We start from the raw sequence: 27,361 nt of genomic DNA, 5'->3' as shown, positions 1-27,361 counted from the left end.
TACGTGATTTAAGGTAGCCTTGCTTGATCCGGCTTTGGGGCTGTACTGACCCGGGACCGCCATCTCGGACGGGACTCGCTTGCTGAACTGGGAAGTGAGGTGAAGTTAGGGCGGCGATGATTGGCCGACTGCAGAAGAGTCAAGCCACGTAGGCTTTCTGAATCTCAGTTTCCTCATTTGAAAAATAGGAACAAGAATCCGGCAGTACCTCCCTCCTAGGATTACTGGAAAAACGGAATCCTTTTATGGCTATGTACTGGCTTTCTTAAAAAAATTTTTTTTTTCCTGTTAACCCGTTGACTCCTTCTGGGTGGTTTTCTCCCTTAGAGCCGCCTGACTTAAATGTAATCAAATCCACTCTGACTTTTCTCCCCCATGGTATTATTATAGGGCTTCCCTCGTGGCTCAGATGGTAAAGAATCTGCGTGCAGTGCAGGAGACCCAGGTTCAATGTCCGGGTCAGGAAGATCCTCTGCTAAAGAAAATGGCAACCCACCGCAGGATTCTTGCCTAGAAAATTCTGTAGACAGAGGAGCCTGGCGGCCTGCAGTCCATGGGGTTGTAAAGAGTCGGACGCGACTGAGCTAGTAACAGAACTATTATTATAAAAACACGAATATACCCCCCTTTTACAAAGCCCTTTTGCAGCCGTTAGTCTTTTCAGAGCTAGACTGAAGTTTCTAAAACTGAAAAATTCCTTAAGGATCATCTGGTTCCTAGGAAAACTGAGTTCCCCCTCCCCCCGCCGCTCCCAATGTAGGAAGGAGTCAGTCCCACAGGAATTCAGTGGCCAAGAGGAAACCTAGGTCTCCTAGGCAATTCCAAATGGTGCTAGCCACAACATCTTGAATATGTACACACGTTTCCTACTTAAGGACAGCAGGAATTTTGTTTAAAAACAGTTCTGTATGTATGTTAACATGGATAGTTAATTTTGTCTATAATATAGAGAGAATGATCCAGTGATTTCCAGTTACTCATATTCATGTTGAGGTGGGTGCTTATGCACTGGTGAAAAGAAGGACCTTTCTCTTTCACCACCATCACGCCAAAAAATAAAAAGTTGAAAACAGAAACAAACCAAAAAACCCTCCAGAGGTCTAAGTTGCCTCCAGAGGTAGTCAGCAAAGGACAACCAAGTGGTTTCTAAAAATATACACTAATACTTATTGACACAAAAGGGTAATTGTTTCTTTAATACGTGTATTACCTTTAAAATCATTTAAAGTATGGAGTGTAGGAAAGTTTTGAAGAAAAACATTTAAGAACATAAAATTGTAGGACCTGAAATTTACTCAATTCCCTACCCCCTTTTTGTTTTAATGCTCATCCCTGAACATGAATTGGCTCCTCTCTAACAAATTTGCAACAATGCATGAAGCAGTTTCATATTCATCTTCTCTTTGAAACAATATATCCTGCCCCTGTTACGGGGATAAGGAAGAGGGACTACCCTGAGGGGGTCCAAGGAAGACAACCTTTGGCTGCTTACAGCAGTAGTAGCTGAGGGACAGACAGCATTCTTTCAGAGGCAAGGGCATAACTCTGGGGAAGCCATCCGGAGAATTACTCGCTAAAGGAGGAACCACTTCTCATCATGCAAAGCCAACAGGTGTTTATACAATCAAAATTGGGGAAATCAGCTGAGGGGTTTAGGGATGACTTCACAGGGGAGGTGGCTTGGAGCTCAGGTATGGAATTTGGTTAAGATTTAGAAGAGATTTAGAAGATTTTTAGAAGAGTTTTCCCAAAGAGAGGCAATGCCAAAGAATGCTCAAGCTACTGCACAGTTGCACTCATCTCAGTTCAGTCGCTCAATCATGTCCGACTCTGCGACCCCATGAATTGCAGCACGCCAGGCCTCCCTGTCCATCACCAACTCCCGGAGTTCACTCAAACTCACGTCCATTGAGTCGGTGAACTATCCAGCCTTCTCATCCTCTGTCGTCCCCTTCTCCTCCTGCCCCCAATCCCTCCCAGCATCAGAGTCTTTTCCAATGAATCAACTCTGCACGAGATGGGCAAAGTACTGGAGTTTCAGCTTTAGCATCGTTCCTTCTAAAGAACACCCAGGACTGATCTTTAGGATGGACTGGTTGGATCTCCTTGCAGTCCAAGGGACTCTCAAGAGTCTTCTCCAACACCACAGTTCAAAAGCATCAATTCTTCAGTGCTCAGCTTTCTTCACAGTCCAACTCTCACATCCATACAAAGGTCTGTCTGGTCAAGGGTATGGTTTTTCCAGTAGTCATGGATGTGAGAGTTGGACTATAAAGAAAGCTGAGCGCCGAAGAATTGATGCTTTTGAACTGTGGTGTTGGAGAAGACTCTTGAGAGTCCCTTGGACTGCAGGGAGGTCCAAGCAGTCCATCCTAAAGGAGATCAGTCCTGGGTGTTCGTTGGAAGGACTGATGTTGAAGCTGAAACTCCAATACTTTGGCCACCTTATGCAAAGAGCTGACTCATTTGAAAAGACCCTGATGCTGGGAACGATTGAGGGCAGGAGGAGAAGGGGACAACAGAGGATGAGATGGTTGTATGGCATCACCGACTCGATGGACATGAGTTTGGGTAAACTCCGGGAGTTGGTGATGGACGGAGAGGCCTGGCATGCTGTGGTCCGTGGGGTAGCAGAGTCAGACACAACTGAGCGACTGATCTGAACTGAACTAGAAGAGTTACTCCTTGGTGGCGTAATACTACACTTGTGTAAGGTTTCATAGCTTGGCATGTTTGGGGAACAGAGAGTAAGTTAATTTTGCTGGGCCTGAAGGGCTTAAGAAGAGGAATAATTGAAGGTAAATTTAGAGACATATGCTGGGGCCCTGAATGCTAATGAAACAAGGAGTCTTTTTAGCAACAGGGAATTCTGGAAGGTTCCAGAAAAAGGAATGCTTTGATCAACGTGCTACTTAGGAGATTAATCTTGTCCCTATGTGCAGGATGGATAGGGGCAGAGGCTGTGGGAAAGAAGTTGAGGAATGACATGGTGAAGGTCCAGGCCGGGCAATAGTACAGAGCTGGATGGGGGGCATTGATGGGAAGTCCCTACTACCACAGGAAGTAGGGACTGGGAGAGGTGCAAGGAGGAAAGAATGGTCATAAAGCATATCTGCAGTCACCAAAGCCACTAGTTTACTGCCTCTGGGGAGTTCCAGTGATTGACAGGAGACAGAGAAGACCTAGGAGACACACAGGAGGTAGCTACAGGTCTACACAAGGAGGGGAGCTCCTGGCCTGGGACGGGAGAGATGGGCAGAGGGAAGTCCTGGGTGACACAGCTGGGAAGAGCTCTTGGTTCTGGGGAGAGGCAGAGATGAGACTGCACAGGTCCTTCATCAGCACTCTGCCAAAGCCTGACCAAGGGCCACATGGTGACATCTGAAGGGTCTCTGTTGAGAGATTAACACTCAGAGCTCACTCTCAAAAGCCAGAAAGGATCTGATCCAGAAGAAGGGTGGTAAGAATTGCATGTGTGCTAAGTCGCTTCAGTTGTGTCTGACTCTTTGGAACCCTGTGGACTGCAGGCCACCATGCTTCTCTGTCTGGAAGCACTGGAGTGGGTTGCCGTTTCCTCCTCCAGGGGATCTTCCCAACTCAGGGATCGAACCTGCGTCTCTTACGTCTCATGCTCTGGCAGGCGGGTTCTTTACCACTAGTGCCACCTGGGAAGCTTTACAAATTACTACACGATCGGTGCAGATGATGGTGCAGGAGTGTGAAGAGATCAATGGTGAGCAAGCAAAGAGCTGAAAAGGCAGAAGGGAGGCAAGTCATATTTGAGAAGTCCTAGAAAAGTTTCATACAGGAGATAAGTTCAGTATCTGTTTCTCCCACTAGACCTTTAGGGGAGGGCAGGGGCCATGTATGCCTTACTTATCTTTGTATTCTCAGGGTCTTGCATTATGCCTGGCACATAGCAAGTGTTCAACAAATATTTGTTGCTGGACTTGAATGGCACTTGAGATGGGTCTCAAAGGAGACAGGTTGTGCAATATATATGATGGAGAGGAAGAAAGGCAGGCTATCCTCTGGGAATGATTCGGCTAGATGATGGAAGAGAAGGAAAGTAAATGGGTACAGCTGAAGAAAGTGTGTGGGAGTCAAATCATGGAGGGCTTGAGTGCCAGGTAAGAGTCACTAAATTTGCAGAAGCTGTGAGGAGCCTTTTAAGGATTTTCCCCAGCCAGGGACTCAGTCAGAACCCTCTTCTGGAAGCTTAGGCAGTTAGCTAGGAGAGGATTCTGAAAGCAGAGAAAACAGGAAAGACTGTTTCTGTGGCTCAGGAGGAGAGGCAGGGGGCCAAGGATGATAGGTAACAGATTCTAGGTAACAGAGCAGTGAGCTTAGGTGGAAGGAAAATAATGCAGATAATATACATAGTATTTGGTAAGTGGGAGGCAGAAGCAGAGATTAATATTTACAATGTATTAGAAATTATGTCCCTTGCAACTAAGTTTTGAAAAAATTTAGATGTCACTTTGAAAATTCATAAGAAGCATGTAGATTTTAAACAGTTCTTTTAGGGAGGGCACTTTTTATCTTGTTTGGATTTCATGGTGATTCTCTTGAATCTGTGGTTTGATTTCCTTTACCAATTTAGGAAATTCTCAGCCATTTTCTCTTCTGCCATTGCTCCATTCTTTCTTTATTCTCCTTGCTAAAATTACATTACATTACATCGTATCCCATTTCTTTTAATGCTCTTTTCTGTTTTTAGGAGGCAGAAAGAGAGAAAGGAGATTCACTGATAACTTTTATAGCTTGGAAAACCGTGAACAGAAATAGCCACAACAGGAAAAGCTGGTTGTGTGGAATGGGGAAGGAGATGAGACAAATGAAGAGGTCAGGTGTGGACGTATCTAGCACACGTGACCTGTGAGATATTCAAGAGACATTCCACAGGATGTTGGAAATCTAAGTCTGAGGTGTGGGAGAGAGGAGGATCTAATTGCAGCAATGGTGGGCAAGTTATTTAATAGTGGTTAGACATAGTTGAAAAGAGAATTAGTGAACCAGAAGATAGAGCAGAAAAATATCCATGCTGAAACAGAACTAAAAGGATGAAAAACACAAAAAAAGAGCATTTAAAAAAAAACGGTATGTGAGGGTAAAGGAAATCAAACCACGGATTCAAGAGAATCACCATGAACTCCAAGCAAGATAGAAAATACCCTCCCTGAAAGAATTGTTTAAAATCTACATGCCTCTTGTGCATTTTTTAATTAACATCTAAATTTTTTCAAAACTTGGTTGCAAGGGATATAATTTCTAATTATTGTAAACATTGATCCTTTCCAATAAAATTGTTGCATTGCTTTTTTAAATGTATCTGGTGGCATCTAAATACCATAGAAATTTTATACTCACCATAATCCATTTTAAAATGATAGCTTTTCATTAAGAAATTTCAGATTCTTACTTTTGCTCCATGAACACTTGCCCCATCTTCCTGATAACAAAAATATATAACATAATTAACTTTTAAAAATATCCCATTACTATAATAAAGCTCTGAATGTTAAAATTTAGTTTTGCATTGGCGTCGTTATTAGCAGTATACATTTAATCAAAGCAACAAAATAAACCAGAAAATTTTATAATTACTAAATATTACTAAATATAAAAAGTAAGACTTTATTAGAACTTCACATCTTAAAAGATCTTGATGGGCTTGTATTATCTATTGCAGTGTAATTAGAAATTAGTACCTTAAAATAACCAACATTATTTCTTACAATTTCAGAGGGTCAGGAATCTACAGGGGATCTCACATGGCTTCACATGGCTGTTGTCAGGAAGCCTCAGTTCCTTGCCACATGGGCCTCTCTAAAGAGTTTCCCATGACACAGAAGTTGACACCCTCCAGAGTGAGTAATCCAAGAAAGAAAGACTGACCAAGATGGAGGCATGGTATCTTAATAACTTTATTGAGATAAAATTCACATACCATATAATTCACCCACTTAAAGTATACAGTTCAGTGGCTTTTAGTAAATTCACAGAATTGTGCGTGTATCACCACTATAAATTTTAGAACATTATTGGTGGTGGTGGTGGTCTAGTTACTAAGTCATGTCCAACTCCTGTGACCACATGGAAAGTAGCCCACCAGGCTCCTCTGTCCATGGGATTTCTCAGGCAAGAATACTGGAATGGGTTGTCATTTTCTTCTCCAGGGGATCTTCCTGACCTAGGGATTGAACCAGGGTCTCCTGCATTGCAGGCGGATTCTTTACCGACCCAAAAAACTTTGAGCTTTTAGTTTCCACTTCTCAGTACTCTTAAATCCTCCAGCTCTAGACAACCACTAATTTTCTGTTTTCTGTCTCCGCAAAGTCGCCTATTATGTACACTTAATAAAAATGAAATTATAGAACGTGTGGTCCTTTGTGACTGACTTCTTTCATTTAGGAAATGTTTTCAAGATTCATTCATGTTGTAGCATGTCCCAGTACTTTATTCTTTTTATGGCTGAATAATATTCCATGGTATGGATATACCACTTTTACTTATGAGTTGATGAACACTTTTAAACTGTTATGTATGATACTGCTATGCACATTCATGTACAAGCTTTTGTGTGCATATATGTTTATTTCCCTTGAGTATGTGCACCTAGGAAAGAAATTAATGGGCATGAACTCAGCATTCAAAAAAGTAAGATCATGGCATCTGGTTCCATCATTTCATGGCAGATACATGGGGAAACAATGGAAACAGTGATAGACTTTATTTTCTTGGGCTCCCAAATCACAGCCATGAAATTAAAAGCACTTGCTCCTTGTAAGAAAAGCTATGACAAACCTAGATAGCATATTAAAAAGCAGAGACATTACTTTACTGACAAATGTCTATATAGTCCAAGCTATGGTTTTTTCAGTAATCATGTGTGGATGTGAGAGTTGGACCACAAAGAAGGCTGAGTGCCAAAGAATTGATGCTTTTGAACTGTGATATTGGAGAAGACTCTTGAGAGTCCCTTGGACTGCAAGGAGATCAAACCAGTCCATTTTAAAGGAAGTCAATTCTGAATATTCATTGGAAGGACTGATGCTGAAGCTGAAGCTCCAATACTTTGGCCACCTGATGTGAAGAGCTGACTCATTAGAAAAGACCCTGATGCTGGGAAAGATTGAAGGCAGGAGCAGAAGGGGATGACAGAGGATGAGATGGTTGGATGGCATCACTGACTCAATGCCAAGAGTTTGAACAAACTCCAGGAGATGGTAAAGGACAGGGAATCCTGGCATGCTGCAGTCCACGGGGTCACAAAGAGTTGGACATGACTGAGTGACTGAACAGCAACAATACCCAGTATATATATATATATAACTGGTCATATGGTAACTCCATGTTTAATCATTTGAGAAATTGCCAGACTTTTCCAAAGTGGTTGTACCATTTTACATTCCCACTAACATTGTTTGAGGGTTCCACATTCTCACTAATACTTATTATCTGTCTTTTTTTAAATGTAGCTGTCCTACTAGGTATGAAGTGGTGTCTCATTATAGTTTTGATTTGCATTTCACTGATGGCTAATGATATTAAACATCTTTTCATTCACATGTTGGCCATGTGTGTATCTTGAGGAAATGTATTCAGATCCTTTGCCCATCTTTAAATTGTTTTTTCTCTCATTATTGAGTTGTAAGACTTCTTTATGTATTCCTTGTCTTGTATGTGCTTTTCAATTATTTTCTCTATTTGTGTCTTTTCACCTTCTTGATGGTGTCCTTTGAGGCACAAAAGTTTTTAATTTTTCTGATGGTTATTTATGGTTTTGGAGTAATATCTATGAAACTATTGACTATCCAAAGTCATAGAAGCACCTATATGAGACTCATAAAGGTTTTTTAAAAATTCAAAATCAGGAATAAAAACAGGATCACTGGAGAGTCTCAAGACATTATAAAGATCATAAAAGGATATACAGACAAATGTATGTTAATAGACTTGAAAATGTAAACGAAATAGGGAAATTTCTAGAAAATACAACTTAAAAATAACATAAGGAGAAATAGAACTGTATATTCCTATAACTAGTAAAAATATTTTAATAAATTAAAACCCTTCAAAGAAAATTCCATTTGGCCTCATTAGTGAAAATTTCAGTCTTCACAAAATTCTTCCAGAGAATTTTGAAAAGGGGAATATACTTCTCAACTCATTTTATGGGAAGCATAATCTTGACACAAAACACAACAAAGACAGTAAGAGAAAGGAAAATTATAGGCAAAGTCATTCATGAATATAGCTGAAAAAACCCTGAGCTGGGAGTAAGATGAAGTCAGCACGTTCCCCCTGGTCTTTCCCACTGAATGCAGATACAAAACCTAGCTGCATGCACAGAGCAGAAGCTATGAGGACTCTGAAAAGTAAACAGTGGCAGGCAAATCAAGGAAGACCAAAATATGAAGCCCTGAACTGGCAATGAGTTCATCATTTTTATCCTCTGGTCTTCTCCCACTTGATCTCAGATGTGTGGATGGCTATGAGAAAGTACATGGACGAGTGGGCTAAATATAGCTCTAGCTTTTATTTTCTCTGGCTGGAGAACCAAAAAGAGTAACCACAGGGAACTGAAGAGTATAAGGGAGATCATGGAGAGTGAGGAGCTTGGGAGAATTTACAAATTCCTGGGCTCAGCCCTTAGCTGTAGTTTGATTGATCTGGTCTTCATCCACACGTAAAAGACTTAGAGAACTGAATTTACCTTCAGTCATGTCCAAGGACAGAGAAGCCCCAGTGAGATGGTAGGCGCTGGAGCCACTTTGAAGAGATACCTCATGTCCAAGGGCAAAGGAGAAGCCCCAGCAAGATGTAGGAGGGGCGAAATCACGTTTAGAATCACACCCCATACCAGCTAGAGGTGCTCAGAGGGCTCAAACATACCTTGTGTGCACCAGCACACAGAGACCCCACAGAGACCCACAGGGACTGAGTCAGAACTGTGTTTGGTGAGCAGTGGACTGCTGCAGGGGCAGGGGCTCTGGGTGCAGCAGACCTGGGTACAGCATAAACCCCCTTGGAGGAGGTCACCATTAATCCACCATAGAGCCGCCAGAACTTATACAGGACTGGGGAAACACTCTTAGAGGGCACAAACAAAACCTTGTGTGCACTAGGACCCAGGAGAAAAGGGCAGTGACCCCACAAGAGACTGACCCAGACTTGCCCATGCATGTCCAGGAGTCTCTGGCGGAGGTGTGGGTCGGTGGTGGCCTGATGCAGAGTTGGGGGCTCTGAGTGTATGGGACCTTTTGAAGGAGGTCACTATTATCTTCATTACCTCCACTATAGCTTGGCCTCAGGTCAAATAACAGGGAGGGAACACAGCTCCACCCATCAACAGAAAACTCTATTAAAGATTTACTGAGCATGGCCCCATCCATCAGAACAAGACCTAGTTTCCCCCTCAGTCAGTCTCTCCCATCAGGAGGCTTCCATAAGCCTCTTATCCTTCTCCATCAGAGGGCAGACAGATTGAAAACCACAATCACAGAAAACTAACCAATCTGATCAAATGGACCACAGCCTTGTCTAACTCAATGAAACTATGAGCCGTGCCGTGTAGGGCCACCCAACACAGATGGGTCATGGTGGAGAGTTCTGACAAAACGTGGTCCACTGGAGAAGGGAATGGCAAACCACTTCAGCATTCTTGCCTGGAGAGCCCTGTGAACAGTATGAAAAGGCAAAAAAATAGGACACTGAAAGATGAACTCCCCAGGTCAGTAGGTGCCCAACATGCTACTAGAGATCAGTGGAGAACTAACTCCAGAAAGAATGAAGAGACAGAGCCAAAGCAAAAACAACATTCAGTCGTGGATGTAACTGGTGATGGAAGTAAAGTCCAATACTGTAAAGAGCAATATTGCATAGGAACCTGGAATGTTAGGTCCATGAATCAAGGCAAATTGGAAGTGGTCAAATAGGAGATGGCAAGAGTGAACACTGACATTTTAGGAATCAGCAAACTAAAATGGACTGGAATGGGTGAATTTAACTCAGATGACGGTTATATCTACTACTGTGGGCAAGAATCCCTTAGAAGAAATGGAGTAGCCTTCATAGTCAACAAGAGTTCAAAATGCAGTACTTGGATGCAATCTCAAAATGGCAGAATAATCTATGTTTGTTTCCAAGGCAAACTATTCAATATCACAGTAATCCAAGCCTAAAGAAAGAAAGTGAAGTTGCTCAGTTGTGTCCAGCTCTTTGAGACCCCATGGACTATAGCCTACCAAAATCTTCTGTCCATGAGATTTTCCAGGCAAGGGTACTGGAGTGGGTTGCCATTTCCTTCTCCAGGGGATCTTCCCAATCCAGGGATCGAACCTGGGTGTCTAGCACTGCAGGCAGACGCTTTACCATCTGAGCCACCAGGGAATGCACCAACCAATAATGCTGAAGAAGCTGAAGTTGAATGATTCTATGAAGACCTACAAGACCTTCTAGAACTAACACACAAAAAAGATGTCCTTTTCATTATAGGGGACTGGAATGCAAAAGTAGGAAGTCAAGAAATACCTGGAGTAACAGGCAAATTTGGCCTTGGAGTACAGAATGAAGCAGGGCAAAGGCTAACAGAGTTTTGCCAAGAGAACGAACTGGTCATAGCAAATTCCCTCTTCCAACAACACAAGAGAAGACTCTACACATGGACATCACCAGATGGCCAATACTGAAGTCAGATTGATTATATTCTTTGCAGCCAAAGATGGAGAAGCTCTATACAGTCAGCAAAAACAAGACCGTGAGCTGACTGTGGCTCAGATCATGAACTCCTTATTGCTGAATTCAGACTGAAATTGAAGAAAGTAGGGAAAATCACTAGACCATTCAGGTATGACCTAAATCAAATCTCTTATGATTATCCAGTGGAAGTGACAAATAGAGTCAAGGAATTAGATCTGATAGAGTGCCTGAAGAACTATGGACAGAGGTTCGTGACGTTGCACAGGAGGCAGGGATCCCAGACCATCCCCAAGAAAAAGAAATGCAAAAAGGCAAAATGGTTGTCTGAGGAGGCCCTACAAACAGCTATGAAAAGAAGAGAAGTGAAAAGCAAAGGAGAAAAGGAAAGATATATCCATTTGAATGCAGAGTTCCAAAGAATAGCAAGGAGAGATAAGAAAGCCTTCCTCAGTGATCAGTGCAAAGAAATAGAGGAAAACAATAGAATGGGAAAGACTAGAAATTTCTCAAGAAAATTAGAGATACCAAGGAAACATTTCATGCAAAGATGGGCTCAATAAAGGACAGAAATGGTATGGACTTAACAGAAGCAGAAGATATTAAGAAGAGGTGGCAAGAATACACAGAACTATAAAAAAAAGATCTTCATGACCCAGATAATCATAATGGTATGATCACCAACCTAGAGCCAGACATCCTGGAATGTGAAGTCAGATGGGCCTTAGGAAGCAGCACTACAAAGAAAGCTAGTGGAGGTGATGGAATTCCAGTTGAGCTATTTCAAATCCTGAAAGATGATGCTGTGAAGGTGCTGCACTCAACATGCCAGCATTTGGAAAACTCAGCAGTGGCCACAGGACTGGAAAAGGTCAGTTTCCATTCCAATTCCAAAGAAAGGCAATGCCAAAGAATGCTCAAACTACCGCATAATTGCACTCATCTCACAAGTTAGTAAAGTAATGCTTAAAGTTGTCCAAGTCAGGCTTCAGCAATACGTGAACCATGAACTTCCAGATGTTCAAGCTGGATTTAGAAAAGGCAAATGAACCAGAGATCAAATTGCCAACATCTGTTAGATCATCAAAAAAGCAAGAGAGTTCCAGAAAAATATCTACTTCTGCTTTATTGACTATGCCAAAACCTTTGATTGCGTGGATCACCACAAACTGTGGAATATTCTTAAAGAGATGGGAATACCAGACCACCTGAGCTGCTTCTTGAGAAATCTGTATTCAGGTCAAGAAGCAACAGTTAGAACTGGACATGGAACAATAGACTGGTTCCAAATTGGGAAAGGAGTACGTCAAGGCTGTACATTGTCACCCTGTTTATCTAACTTATATGCAGAGTACATCATGAGAAATGCTGGACTGGAAGAAGCACAAGCTGGAATCAAGATTGCTGGGAGAAATATCAATAACCTCAGATATGCAGATGACACCACCCTTATGGCAAAAAGTGAAGAAGAACTAAAGAGCCTCTTGAAAGTGAAAGAGGAGAGTGAAAAAGTTGGCTTAAAACTCAACATTCAGAAAACTAAGATCATGGCATCTGGTCCCATCACTTCATGGCAAATAGACGGGGAAACAATGTACACAGTGGCTGACTTTATTTTGGGGGGCTTCAAAATTACTGCAGATGGTGACTGCAGCCATGAAAGTAAAAGACACTTACTCCTTGGAAGAAATGTTAGGACCAACAGACAGCTTATTAAAAAGCAGAGACATTACTTTGCCAACAAAGGTCTGTCTAGTCAAAGCTATGATTTTTCCAGTAGTCATGTATGGATATGAGAGTTGGACTATAAAGAAAACTGAATGCTGAAGAATTGATGCTTTTGAACTGTGGGTTTGGAGAACACACTTGAGAGTCCCTTGGACTACAAGGAGATCCAACCAGTCCATCCTAAAGGAAATCAGTCCTGATATTCATTGGAAGGACAGATGCTGAAGCTGAAACTCCAATACTTTGGCCAGCTGATGCCAAGAACTGACTCATTTGAAAAGACCATGATACAGAGAAAGATTGAAGGTGGAGGAGAAGGGGACGACAGAGGATGAGATGGTTGGATGGCATCACTAACTCAATGGACATGAGTCTGAGTAAACTCTGGGAGTTGGTGATGGACAGAGAGGCCTGGCGTGCTGCAGTCCATGGGGTCGCAAAGAGTCAGACATGACTGAGTGACTGAACTGAACTGATGTTCCAGATTGGTCACTAGGTGGCCCAAACATGGGGCAGATTCAAATACTGGTACAAAATCTTGGAAGATTGGAATCAAATTCTAACCACAGCCCATAGGTCAGTTAGAACTTATATCCTGAAACGAGTTTGGTCAACTATATACTAGTACAAAAATATCCACATTCTTTATAGGATTTTATAAGACCCAAAGTCTCATGTCATAGTATTCAAAATATTTAAGATACAATCTAGAATTACCTAGCATATGAATAACCAGGAAAATCTCAACTCACACACACACACAAAAGACAATCCACACATATCAATACCAAGATGGTTTAGATATTGGAGTTATCTGACAAAGACTTTACATCAGCTATTATAAAAGTGCTCTTACCAATAAGTGTAAACATCCTTGGAACAACTGAAAAATTAGAAAGCTTCAGCAAAGAAATTATAAAGAATAACAAAATGGAAATGTTTGAACTGGAAACTTTTAAAAGCAAAAATTTACAAACTCAGATAGATCCCAAAGCAAAATGGAGATGACAGAGGTAAGAGTTACTGAATATGAAGACTGATCAGTAGATATTAGTCTGAACAGTGAGGAGAAAAGCTGAAAAGAGCCCCAGGGACCTGCGGAACAAGAACAACAAAAAGTGTAACATTTGTTGCATCAGACTTCCAGAAAGAAAATAGTGTACAAAGCTGGAAAAAATATTTGAAATAATAACAGCCAAAAACTTGCCAAATTTGCCAAAGATATAAATCTACAGATTCAAAAACCCAATGAAGATCACGGCAACCGGTCCCAGCACTTCAGGACAAATATATGGGGAAACAATGGAAACAGTGACAGACTTTATTTTCTTGGGCTCCAAAATCACTGCAGATGATTATTGCAGCCATGAAATTAAAAGACGCTTGCTCCTTGGAAGAAAAGCTATGACAAACCTAGACAGCATATTAAAAAGCAGGGACATTACTTTGTTGACAAAGATCCATCCAGTCAAAGCTACGGTTTTTCCAGTCATGTATGGATGTGAGAGTTGGACTACAAAGAAGGCTGAGCACCAAAGAATTGATGCTTTTGAATTGTGATGTTGGAGAAGACTCTTGAGAGTCCCTTGGATTGCAAGGAGATGCAACCAGTCCATTTTAAAGGAAATCAGTCCTGAATATTCCTTGGAAGGACTGATGCTGAAGCTGAAACTACAATACTTTGGCCACCTGATACAAAGAACTGACTCATTTGAAAAGACCCTGATGCTGGGCAAGATTGAAGGCAGGAGGAGAAGGGGATGACAGAAGATGAGATGGTTGGAAGGCATGACTGACTCAATGGACATGAGTTTGAGCAAGCTCCGGGAGTTAGTGATGGACAGGGAATCCTGGAGTGCTGCAGTCCACGGGGTCACAAAGAGTTGGACATGACTGAGCAACTGAACTGAACTGAAATGGATCATGCTTTTTGCATGTCATATCTAAAAAATCTTAGCTTAACCCCCCCGTTACAAAGATTTGGTCCATGTTTCTTTCTAAAAGTTCTGTAGTTTTACATTTAGAGCTATGATTCATATTGAGTGGAGAGAAGATATTTCCCACATGTACAACTGAAAAAGCTCACATCTGGAATATATAAAGATACCCTACAATCTGCTAAGTACAAAATCAATATACAGAAATCAATGTATTTCTATAGACTAAAAAGAGGAAATGAATTTTTCAAAGAATGCTATATATTTTAAAAGAATATTATATCTAATATACATGACTATATATATTTTAATAATATATATTAATTTTAAAATGTCCAGTACTTAGGAATAAATCTAACAAACATTGTGTGAGACCTCTACAAAGTATAAAACATTAAGAAGAATTACAGAAGACTCCCTAAAATGGAAATATACCATGTCCATGAATTTTAAAAACTGATATTGTAAGTATATGAAATTTCCCTAAATTGATCTGTATATTCAGCACAATCACAATCAAAATCTCAACAGTTTTGTGGATCTTGACAAGCAAATTCTAAACCACATTGGATATGACAAAGCTATAGAACTGGAGGTGGTACTATTCGTGTAAGGCCAGATGAATAGACCAGTGGAATAAGAGAGCTCACAAGCACATCCACCCATGTATGGACATGTGATTTACAACAAAGGTGGCGCTGCAGAGAAGTGGGAAAATTGGTTCTGGGACAATTACATATCTATATTGGATATTTGTGACCTCAGGGTAAAGAATGATTTCCTCAAGTATCAAGAGCAGTAACCAAAAATGAAAAGACAAGTCAGACTAATTAAAATTAAAATATACCATTATGAGTGGAAGGGCAAGCCACAGAATGGGAGAAGATATTTACCACATTTGAAACTGGTAGACGACTCATATCTAGTCTATATTAAGAATTCCAGGGACTTCCCTGGTGGTCCAGTGGTTAAGAGTTCACTTTCCAGTGCAGGGGGTGTGGGTTTGATGGTTCCTTGGTTGGGGAGCTAAGATCCCACATGCCTCCCAGCCAGAAAACCAGAACATAAACAACAGAAGCAATATTGTAAACAAATTCAATAAACTCTAAAAACTTAAAAAATGGTCCAAATCAAACTTTAAAACTTTAAAAATGGTCTAACTCAAAAAAATTGAAAAAAAAAAAAAAAAAAAGAATTCCAACAAGTCAAAAAGAGAAAATAGTCAACCAAATAGAAAAAAAGATTTCACAACAGAGGAAATCCCAATGTCCAATAAACATTAAAAGGTGCTTAACTTTTAATTATCAATCAAGAGAATGCAAATTAAAACTGCATTGAGAGAATACTTCATATCTGATTGGCAATAATAAAAGTCTGCCAATACTAAGTATTGGCAAGAATGTAGAAACAACATGAGTCCTCAAGTACTGCTGATGGCAATGTAAAACTGGCACAGTCACTTTGCGAAATAGTTTGGCATTATCTAGAAATGAAGACAGCAATTCTACTTATGTTCTAGATTAAGCTGAGTACACATGTATCAAGATACATTCATAAGAATAGCATTGCCAGTAATTGTCCAAACTGGAAACCACCCAGATATCCATGAACAGGAGACTGGATAAATAAAAGGATACACTCATATGACAGAATACTATACAGATGATGAATGGGAAGAACTATACCTACGTACAACAACATGGATCAATTGTGAAAACAACTTGAGTGAAAGAAGCCAGACACAAAATAATTCATACAGTACAAGTCTCTTATGTAAAGTTCAAAGGCAGGCTGAACTAATCTATGTATTAGAAATGCCTACTTAGATGGTAAAGCTATGTGCTATGCTTAGTCATTCAGTCGTGTCAGACTTTGTGCAACCCCATGAACTGTAGCTGGCCAGGCACCTCTGTCCACAAGGATTCTCCAGGCAGGAATAATGAGCAAGAAACAGGGAATTCCCTGACGGTCGAGTGGTAAGAAGCCTGTGCTTTCATTGCCGAGGGCTTGAGTTAGATCCCTGGTCAGGAAGATGAAAGAAAAGCAAAGAAGGCATTATAAAGCTCAGAGAGCAGAGAAGGGATGTAATCAGGAAGGGGCCACACTGGAGACTTTTGAGGTATTAGCAATAATCTATTGCTTGAACTCAGTAATGGTTACATGGATATTTACAATAGTTATAACTCATTAAGCTATACAATTATGTATTGTTGCTTTTCTATGTGGGTTATATATTCGTAATAAAAAATGTTTTAAATGTTTCTTACAACTCTGAATAAAGCATTCTAATAATAAGCATCCTAACGCGATATATTTACTTTTGTTCAAAGATGTAACATTGTTCTTTTGAACATAAGTGTAGAATGTTTTATGTCATCTTTTAAATGCTACCAAATAGATCCAGGAGAATGGGAGCATTTTTCTCATTACTGAGAATGGTGAAAATGCAGAGAGGATGTGGTTGGTAGTGGATATTTTCTCACATACTTTAAAAAATCTTTAACATTCTAAGACAGATGGCATGGTAGGAAGGAATAGAGACTTGTTATGATTCTGTGGCCTGAATGAAATAATGGCACAAAGACTGTCGTGTTTCTGAGTCCCACTACCTTTGTACCTTGAGAACTCTTCCTCAAGAATAATACTTTCTCTGATAACAACAGTCATCAAAAATAAGCCCCTGAAAAGATATCCAGCATCACTAGGCATCAGGGCAATGCAAATCAAAACCACAATGACATGCTGCTTTCTCACTAGGGTGACTGTTTGTGGAAAGACAGATAATAAGAAGTGCTGATGAGGGGGCAGAAAGTTGGATCCCTCAGACATTGCTGGTGGGAATGCCAAATGATTCAGCTGCTTTGGGAAACAGTCTGGCAGTTCCTCAAGTGGTTAAACAAAGAGTTAAAATTTGATCTAACAATTCTATTCCTAGGTGTATACCCAAGAGAAATGAAAACCTGCATGAACACAAATCCTTGTACACAAATGTTCATTGAGCACTATTCGTAATAGCCAAGAAGTGGAAGCAAACCAAATGTCAGTCTATTAACTGATAAACAGATACATAAAATGTGGTATAAACTCACAATGGAATAGTATCCAGCCATAAAAAGGAGTGAATTACATGCTACAACATGGATGAAACTTGAAAACATTATGCTAAGTGAAAGCCAGAAAAAAAGGTCACATTTTATATGAAATGTCTAGAATAGAGGAATCCATAGAGTCAGAAACTAAATTATTGGCTGCCTGGGGCTGGGGAATTGAGGGGGCTAGAGAGTTACAGCTATGGGGTAGATTTCTTTTTGGAGTGATGAAAATGTCCTAAAATTGATTGTTGCAATGATTGGAGAACTCTGTGAATATATAAAAAACCATTGAATTCTATACTTTAAATGGGTGAATTACCAGTCAGTAATGATTTTTTAAAATATGTCCTCATAGCACTGTGCTACTTAACATTTTTAAAGACCTATCTTGGACCAAAATACCCTAGTTTAAAATACCAGGCTTCACATGTCAACACAGACACTGTCTGGAAAAGTCAAAAAAGTATTAATACCACAAACTCTTCTTTGGATATTGGTGTCTTGATTAAAGGAATCTTCCCCAGACACTTCACTGACGCTACTAGTTTATATCCTCACATGGCATCCGGGGCGGTGCAGCCTGGGAAGATTTGGAGAGGTTAAATGTTGCTCTCTGTGTGTACGTAAAATGTTTGACATATTATTTTGAAAAGGAAGATGGGAAAAGAGAACTGGAATGAAATCTCCACCACAGTTTTATTCTCAGGTCAATTTTGGGAAAAATGTTGAGGGTCTGAAAACTGATTCCCTTCAAACTATGCTTGTCTGAATTTCCCTTGGAAAGATTTCATGGATTCCAGTTTGAAGACTTGGATTATGGTACAAAAGTCATGCCTTTCAAGACCATAATCTCTGCTATGAATTGCTGAAGCTCTTCTAGCAACAGAAGCCAAGAGTTGAGCTCTGATTCCTGCATTCAGCTGTGCCAACCTCCTCAGGGCAATAAACCCTGAAGCTTCAGCTTCATGGTCTAACTTTGAAGGAGCAAGGAAGGACCACATTGGTTAATATATCAAATTATAATCTCACTATTCTAAAAGGAAAGGAAGGAAGGAAATCCCACTGCAAGGAAAAGAAAGAATATTGAGAAAAAGACAACAGTGTCATCAGGAGACAGTTTGGTGGTGTGGTGGGAACAGAAGCCAGACTGAGTAGTTTAGAGTTTGGTCTGGAACCGGAGAGCAGAGGCAACATTCAGGAAGCTCAGCTGAGGAAAGCGATGGGCCGATAGCAAGAGCTGGACCTCAAAACCGAGGAAGGTTTGTCTTCAGGTTAGCAGAACCTTGAGAATATTGCTGGAATGAAGAGAAGACATCAGGAAGGGAATGTGGAGAGGGAGGGAACTGGGGAGCCTGGCAAGTTGTAAGGAAACAGAACAAGACAGGAGATTGCTTTGAATCATGGAAGGACACCTCTTCCTCAAAGGGGCAGAAAAGCAGTGGAAGCTCTGGAGAGATTTTGGGGGGACAACAGATTACTTAAGGTGCTAGATTGTCTGACCTCTATTTCTCTGGAGTTCTGGCAGCAAAATGAGAGGTAAGTGGCTGAGAAGAAACAGAAAGAAGGGCAGGGCCCCAGGACACCAGAGAAGGTTGGAGAATCAGCAGTAGGGAATGGCCATCTGGTGTCATAAGAGGTGACTGGGTTAGCCAAGCCTGGTGGGGTGGGGCGGGGCAGCTGGGCTTAGCTGTGTGGGTCCATTAGGACCCTCTTCTTCCAGCTGGGAGATGCACTGAGGTGAGCAGAGGCGGGGGCTGCCCAGGATTGGAGAAGAGAAATGTGGGGTAAGTTCCCAGGGGAGAGAGACTCAGCTGTGAAGTCCAAGGTCCTGGACTGGAGGGAGCGAAGTTAAGACCTGGGCAGAGGGGTAGGCTTTGAAGAGAGAGGCCACCCTTCAGGGAAGTCAAGAAGCTGCAGCTGAGTGGGTGAAGCAGGATTGAGTGGGGAAATGAAGGGGATGGAGCAGATGTGAACCATAAGGATATGTAAAGTATCCCACATGCATAGTATAGTAGCCATTAGCTTCGTGGGCCTTGAGGTATGTAGTCAGTCCAAAATGAGCCCTGCTGTAAGTGTAATACACGCTGGGTTCTAAAGACTCAATATGCAAAAAGAATGTTAAATACCTCACTAATAAATGTTTCCATTGATTGTTTGTTTAAATGTTAATTTTTAGGTATATTGCATTAAATGAAATATATTATTAATTTTACTCATTTCTTTTTACCTTGTTAATATGGCTACCAGAAAAGTTGAAATTCCATATGTGGCTTGTGTACTACTCCTGCTGCCTGGCACTGGTGGACACTCTCTCCCAGGGACAGGGACTGTCTGTGTCATCGCCCGAGCACCCAGCACAGGGACCTGCGCAGAGAGGCCCCAGTGAGTGTGCGTGTGTCTGTGTGTGAACTGATGAGCAGATGAGTAAGTGAATTCATGAAGGGACAAGTGAATGGATGAATGAGGGTTATATATGGTGTTCAAGGACTTGGGCAGTTTCTTCTAAATTGTTTAGGATTATATGGAAACACACAAATGAAACGGAAACAGGTAGTTAGAATTGAGGAGAGCTCACTAGGCTTTGAGGTAGGGAGTCCCAAAGAACATTTTATGGAACCTAACTCAATATCAGGGTCCAAGAACCTAGACCCTTGCCTCATCCCTCTTCCTTTTTTTTTTCTTTTATAGAAGTGCTCCTGCAGCACTTTAATATGTGCCAGGGATTGTCCTAGGCACTTTGCACATCACATCAGCCAGTGAGGCAGGTGCTCTTATTGTCCCCCCCTTTACACATCAGGGAACTAAGGCACAGAGATGTTAATAACTTTCTCAGGATTACTCAGTAAGTGGTGGAACTGGCATTTGAACCAGGCCATCTGTCCCCAGTAGTCAGGCCCCTAACTACTAAACCGTCCTGACTCTCATCCCATCATCTCCCTTATGTCTCCAATAGAGATGTAGGTTTCTTTTTTCTCCCTTTACTCACCTCTCTTCCACCCCCAGTTCCTCAGACCTTGTATTCCTGGAGAAGGTTCCCAGTGAACCTTGCTTACTGGAAACATGTAAGTAACCCTCCAACTTGCCCACAAATGAGACACACCATAGCTGCATGGTCCAGCCCAATAGCCAAGCAACCCTGCCTCCTCTCCTGTCCCAACCCCACACCCTCTGCCCGCATCCCTGAGCCTGGCTCACCACCTTCTCCCTCCCTAACCCAGAGGCTCCTCTCCCAGACCTGGGATTGGCCCTCCCCTGCCTTCCTGGGCAGACTCAGAAATGAGTGTTGGAGGAGCCTGAGGCTTCACAACTCTAAGCAGGTGCTTTACCTGTCAGTCTAGCATGTGTCTTCAAGGTGACTTCAAGGGTATAGGATAAGGGGCCTCTCCTTGGCCAGGGCCTGGGAGATGCCTTGATCTCACCCACCCAGGATCCCCTTCCAGCCTCTCCTTGGATCCCTTCAATGATGGAGTAGCCCTGAATCTTCACCCACTGGGAGCCAGTGCCCGAGATACGCCTCAATCCCACCCACCAGGGACTCTCTCAGCCTCAGCCTGGATCCCTTCAGTAACAGGGCAGCCCTGAATCTCCCCCCACTGGGAGTAGCCAGAGCCCAGGATCTCCACCTTCAGGGCCAAACAGAGACTAAAAAGGAACCAACGCCTTCCTCTCTATTTCTCTCTCACTAAATTGTGAATAATAATGCATTTACTTATTCTCCCACTTAAAAAGTTGTTTAAATCCTTTGAAGAATCTTGCAAGGTAGCTTGGCTAGACAGCAGGCAGGACAGTCCAGTGCCTCCGGTGGGGGGGCCAGGGTCTTCCACTCGCCTGCCTTTTGGTCCAGCAGGTAGGCGTTTGGATTGATGGTATAGTCCTTTGCCTGGACATCGCTGGTTGTGGTGACACCTCCGCACACAAACACTCTGTTGTCTCCAACAGAGCATATAGCATGGGACACATCCAAGGGGCAGTTGTTGGGCAGAAGAGGCACTGAGGTGGTTGTCTTGTTGGCCTTTACCTTCTGCAGGTTGATCTCCACACTCTGCCGGTGGCTATACACGCAGAGGATGTTGTCCTGATGAAAAGAGAGCAGGGGCCGGTGGTTGAACTCAATAGGAAAGGTGATACACTGGACCACCTCCCCAGTGTTGGTATCGAAGCAGTCCACCACCCCAACCCGGGAGATGTAACCCTTCACCAAGCACCGCCCGGTGACAATATACAGGTTCCGGTCACCCTTGGTGATCACGGCTGTGCCGTCCATAGGAATGCTCATCTTCCCTGCCAGGCACCAGGTCTCCTTGCGCTCATCATAGCGATAGATGTTAGAGACATAGCGCCTTGGGGCAATGCTGCCTCCCACTGAGTATACTGTCCCCCCGCAGGTCACCATGGTGTGGAAGACAAGCCCAATTGGCAGGTCGGGCAACTTGGTCCAGGAGTTGTCATCCATGTCATACCGCCAAGCCGTCTTCAGCCCTGAAATCTGCTCAGTGGTTCCACCAGAGATGTAGATGTAGCGACCAGCAGAGGTGGCACTCAGTGCTGCTGCCCGGTAGGGCATCTCTGAGAGCTTCAACCACAGGTTCTCCTGGATGATATAAGCAAACACTCCATCGTTGAACTTGCCATGGGCCTTCTGGCCACCTAGGATGACCACTGAATCAAGCAGGGCCCCTTTCCGCTGGTAGCTCAGCAGACTGGTTGGCCTCTCCTGTTTGCGGTCCACAAGGACACTCTCAATCAGGGTTGAGTGGGCTGAGCTGTTCTCCATGCCCATCAGCTTGTTGCTGGCATACATTAGCGTCTTGTTGGAGACAGCATTGAGGTTGATGTAATTGAAGAACTTCTTGAAATACTTCTCCCGCTCATCCTTCCGGAAGCATACCCAATTGATGAGTGCATTGAGAGCCTGGTCTTCGTTGAGTACATGCAAGTTTTCATCTCGGAGCAGGCGGCCGAAGATGACAGGTGGACAGCGCATGAAGTGCATGCTGCCCTCAGGACTGGCCCAGTAGTGGAAGTTGTCACGAATGCCAGAGTAGGCCAAGTCTGACACCTCTTTGAGCTCAAACAACTCAGCCAAGAAGAGGTAGCGCAAGCAGTTGGCACGGCGGATGGACTTGATCAGGAAGTCATTGCAGTGAATTCGAAGGCGGGGTGTGTTGAAATACTGGGCCCCGCGAAGGAGCTCTTCCACGTTCTGTTCTGAGATCACCACCTTGCCACTGTAGAAGTAGTCTAGGAGCTGGTCCACTGTGGTCGGACTCAGGTAGTTGGGGTCAATGGTGATAAAGAGCTCATCGGTGGTCTTCATGTCATGGTTGGAGATGAGGTTCTTCACCAGCGGGGAGACTGCAGCCAGCACATTGCGATGTGCAAAGAAGACATGGTGGTCCACAGTCAGGGCTATGTCCCAGTACTCTTTGCGTTTTCTCTGTTTGTTCAGGTTCTGCAGTACGAAGCTGTTGTAGTTTTTCTCGGTGAATTCCAATTTCATAGTGCTTCTTGCTGGGTGAGACAGAAGATCAGCAGTAGGTACTGGAGAACAGACTTTCTCAGGCCTTTGGGATTCAGACTGATGGTTGTTTGCAGAGCAGTTGATCAGGGAGGAGTGGGAATAAGAGAGAGGATGATGTCATAGAATGGATGAGGTCATCACAATGCAGGCCCCCCTCCCTGAGGCCTTTCTCAGAGGCACAGGGCTTTTCTCCCCTCTGATGGCTCTGATCTGCCAAGGCCAGATACCCTGCCAGGACCTAGTCCAGGGCCCAGAACTCAGGAGGAAACTCAGAGATGGGTCACAGCTCCCACCTGGGACCTTCAACCTCACTTCAGGGAGGCTTCTGGAATGTCAGGGCCAGTCTGGGCGGGGCTAGTATGGGGAAGGCTATTAGGAAGGCTGGGGTAAGGATTTTTACATCATCTAGAGGAATGTACATTGCACAGGAGGGAAACCAAGGCCCATAGAAGAGCATGAACTTGCCCAAGATCACGTAGCTAGTTGGAAGCAGAGCAGGGCCTGAAACCCAGTCCTTCTGAAACCCACCCTTCCGGGATGCTCCTAACTACTCCTCTGTCTGTGATTCTCAAGCCCCAAAGCACCTTTCACTACCAAGGCTCCTGGATATTAGAGAAGAAAAAGCTGTGTTCTTTGGCTTCTGACCTTTGCGGCTACAGACATCATTCTTCACATTGGGTCGGCCAAAAAGAAACGACCTTTTTGGCCGACCCAATAAAACGGAGAGGTGGCGGCCCCTCAGGGAGCAAGGACGCAGGAGTTACTCTCGGACCGGGGGATGAGAGGGCCCTCGAAGCCCTGATTATTTCAGTTTCACGGAAAATCGGGCCATTCTGTCCACACTTCCAAGTCTCTAGCTTGTAAAATGTTGGAGGCTGGGATAGGTCAGCTTTCCCCATCAGCTGGGGACTTGGACAAGTTTCTCATTCTCTCTAAAACCTCAGTTTCCTCCGCTGTGAGATAGGAATAATAGCTGCATCCGCTTAAAAGATGATTAAGAGTTTACAAGACAAAAGGGCCGGAAAATGTTAAGCCCAGTGTTTGGTTCGCAACAATCGTTCAACAGATGCTAGCTGCCATTTCACTAGTTCGCCAGGCTTCGGTGTTCCTGGCTGGCTGCTCCTTTCCTAAACACTTGTGGTTCTCTGTGATCGTTGGCAAGTCTGGAAATCCCCATCTCCTAGGGCTGGGCTCCGTGCGCCGCCTCAGCCACGCGGTGGCGCTGAAGAGTCATCTCCCGCCTGGGAACGGCGAACTCATTATCGCCCCCGGTGCCACTCCCTCTTCTCTGACCCGATCGCCGCAAAACACCCTGTGCCCATTTTTCAGACACAGGTAAAGCCCCAGATCGCGGGCGCACGGCCGAGCGGCTAGAAAGGAGACATCCAGAACTCTAGGCGTCCCCCTTGGTGCCCCGCCGGGTGCCACGTCCACGGCCCACCCCGCCTCCGAGCCGGCGTGGGGGCTCCCCAAGTTCCCGTGGCGCTGCTGTGCCCAGGAGGGGATAAGGACCAGCCACAGCCTCCCACGGAAGAGGGCCGGCTCCTGCGGGTCCCACCCGGACCAGCCTTCGGGGCTCCCAGCACCCGGCTCAACAGCGTAGACCCTGGCGGCAACAGCAAGGTCGTACAGAGAAGACTTGGGCTCGGACCGCACCCTTGATCCCTGAGCCCCACTCCTGACCGTCAGGCCGTCTTTAGCGTCCTTACTAGGAAAACTGTCGCTGCAGCCTTGGGAATGTGAGCCTGCCAGCTCTTTCCCTCCCGGTGTAGTCAAGTTCTCATTATTAACTGCTGGTCTTTCCCTCCTCCCTTCATTCCAGATCTGGCTTTTCCTTAATTTGAAAATTATTTTAGAGTACTTACCTTTTAATGCTATATTTGTTCACCTTGACGTCTCCAGGGTGAGAAGCACTCAATCTCTTGAGATACGTGTCTGCACAAGGCTAGAACCTTCTGTTTTCCCCAAGGGAAGAAGGTTTGGCTTTCTGCCCTTCCACGGACTAGCTCTGTGGCTTAGGTGAGTTCCACCTGGTCCCTTCTCTCCCTGTGAAGATAATTAAGCTCTAATTGCTTCTCCAGCTCTGATCTCTGGAGAGGAGAGGCCACTGTGATTCAGGTGAAGGATGAGGCCTCTTGGTGCTGAGGCCAGACACTCATCACTTCCATTGGCTTCTAGGCCTGCCCACCCAGGGGTAGGGGATGAGTGGGTCATCATCACTCCTTTGCCCCCACCCCAACGTGGATGGTGGAGGAGGTGGCCATGCCCCTCTGTTTTTGTTTCAGGTCCCAGAAACCATGGCCAGAAGATCTCTCATCAGATGCTTCCTTCTGGTTTAAGAAAGTTAGGTTTACAGGGTGTCCTGGAGACCTTAGAGGATCCAATAGGCTTATTTCCATGTGTCAGACCTTGTACAGCTAGACAGATTGTGGCCCAGAGAGGGGAAGGGGCTCATTCAACTCAGTTCACAGAGCTAGGACTGGAAGCCAGAGTGCCTGACTCCCTCTACCCTCTGGCTGCAAAGGAGAGGTGGCAATCTGGCTTGTCTTCTGCTCACGTGGAATTTATGGTGGTGGTGATTTAGTTCCTAAGTCATGTCCAACTCTTGTGACCCCATGGACTGTAGTCTACCAGCTCCTCTGTCCATGGGATTTCCCAGGCAAGAATTCTGGAGTGGGGTGCCATTTCCTTCTCCAGAGGATCTGTGTGACCCAGGGATCGAACCCACATCTCCTGCATTGCAGGCAGATTCTTTACTGACTTAGCCATCAGAGAAGCCCTTGAACTTTTAGGAGCTGCCATCTTTACAAAATCCATTGTAAGAAATTAGATTTGTGCCCACTCACTCAGCCAGCTTTGTTATCTGGCTTATCTTCAGCTTTAGAAAGCTCCCCTGGTCAGCTTGTTCCTTACTCCAGCCAACTGAAGAAACAGACTCCAACCTAAAGGGGCAGGCTGCCTGCCAGGGTCCATCAGGTGGTTAGGTATACGTGTGTATTGGGTAGAGTATGTCCTTAGGAGCTACGGGATGTTCAATGACTGGTCGCTGAGTTTGTCTTGTTCGTGGTAGCTGCCCAGGTATGGCCAAGGCCCTCAGCTTCTTGCACAGGTCAGCATTTTCTGTTGCTGGAAACTCCCTGGAGGGTGGGGGTTCGGGGGGCCTCTATCTAATATTCTATCCTTCTGGGGACCATCAATTAATATATCAATTTGTTGGGAAGCCCTGAAGAAAATGAAGGGTATGTTTTAAATATAGATTTGGCCTGGAACTGGAAAGGATAAGAAGAGTCTTCCTGTCTTTCCACCTGTTTTATACCTCTTAACAACAGGCTTTCTCACTTCCATATATTTCCAACTCATAACTGGGCTTACACATAGCTTTGACTTGCCGTAGTCTTAATTCAAACTCATAGCATCCTTATTTTTTCAGCCCCACTGGTCAATTCTCTCTGTATTTCTTAGCTCAAATTCCTGGTCCATGGCCAGGCTAGAGATTGGCTGCCATGAATCACATGTCCACTCTAGTCCTGTCAGCTATGAGACGGTAGGTCACGTAATTCAAAACAAGTCTACAGGGGAGGGGTTGGAGGTATTCAGAATCTTGAGTTACCTAAGATGGAACTCAGAGTTATTGATTACCTTAGTTACTGGTTAAGAATCAGGCACGAGCAACTTCCCTGGTGGTAAGACTTCACCTTCCAATGCAGGGGATGCAGGTTTGATCCCTGGTCAGGGAACTAACATCCCATATGCCTTGGGGACAAAAACATAAAACAAAACAAAAAACCCAGAAGCAATATTGTAACAAACTTGATAAAAGATTTTTTTAAATGGTTCATACCAAAGAAAACCTTAAGAATCAGGCATGAATCACATGGGAGTAAGATATTACACTAAAAAAGATTTCATTACTGTCCCTGGGTGAGATGAAGGGCACAGCAGAAGCCTGTGTTCACAACAGAGACGTTCAGGAAGCACGTCTCAAAGACTGGCCCGCACAGACTCCCGGCCCTGCTATCTCACTACCTGGAGATGCCGTGGTTTCAGGGACACACAGCTTGGCCCTTCTCACCTGGACCATATGGAGTCCTGATTTTAGAGGACTTTGTATAGTTTGAGGCAAAACGCAGAACTAAGTTAGCGCCTCTAAGCCCCCGCATGGGATATCTCTTTGGAACGCTTGGGCCTGTGACACATTCCTGGAGGAGCAGCAGCACAGCTGCAGTCACAGCTGCCAGGAACAGGCTGGGGCTCCCACCCTGTGTTGGGGGAGGGCACAGGCTGGAGGGCTTCCTCTGGGGACTCTGAGTGAGCTCACCCTCACCCCCGCGCTCACTGACTTCATCATCCAAGGCTGCTTGGCCAAGAGCCCAGGCAGAGTG

At 43.9% G+C, this 27,361-nt stretch overlaps 1 protein-coding gene across 1 annotated transcript; it reads right to left on the bottom strand.

The window, feature by feature from the left end:
* On the bottom strand, positions 21,106 to 23,081 carry CCIN (calicin). Its single transcript, XM_018052832.1, has one exon. The coding sequence runs from the start codon at positions 22,956 to 22,958 to the stop codon at positions 21,192 to 21,194; it is 1,767 nt and encodes a 588-aa protein (XP_017908321.1). The 5' UTR covers positions 22,959 to 23,081; the 3' UTR covers positions 21,106 to 21,191.

Source organism: Capra hircus, chromosome 8, assembly GCF_001704415.2.
Source record: "Capra hircus breed San Clemente chromosome 8, ASM170441v1, whole genome shotgun sequence".
Lineage (NCBI taxonomy): Eukaryota > Metazoa > Chordata > Mammalia > Artiodactyla > Bovidae > Capra > Capra hircus.
This window is presented reverse-complemented; position numbering and strand designations above follow the sequence as displayed.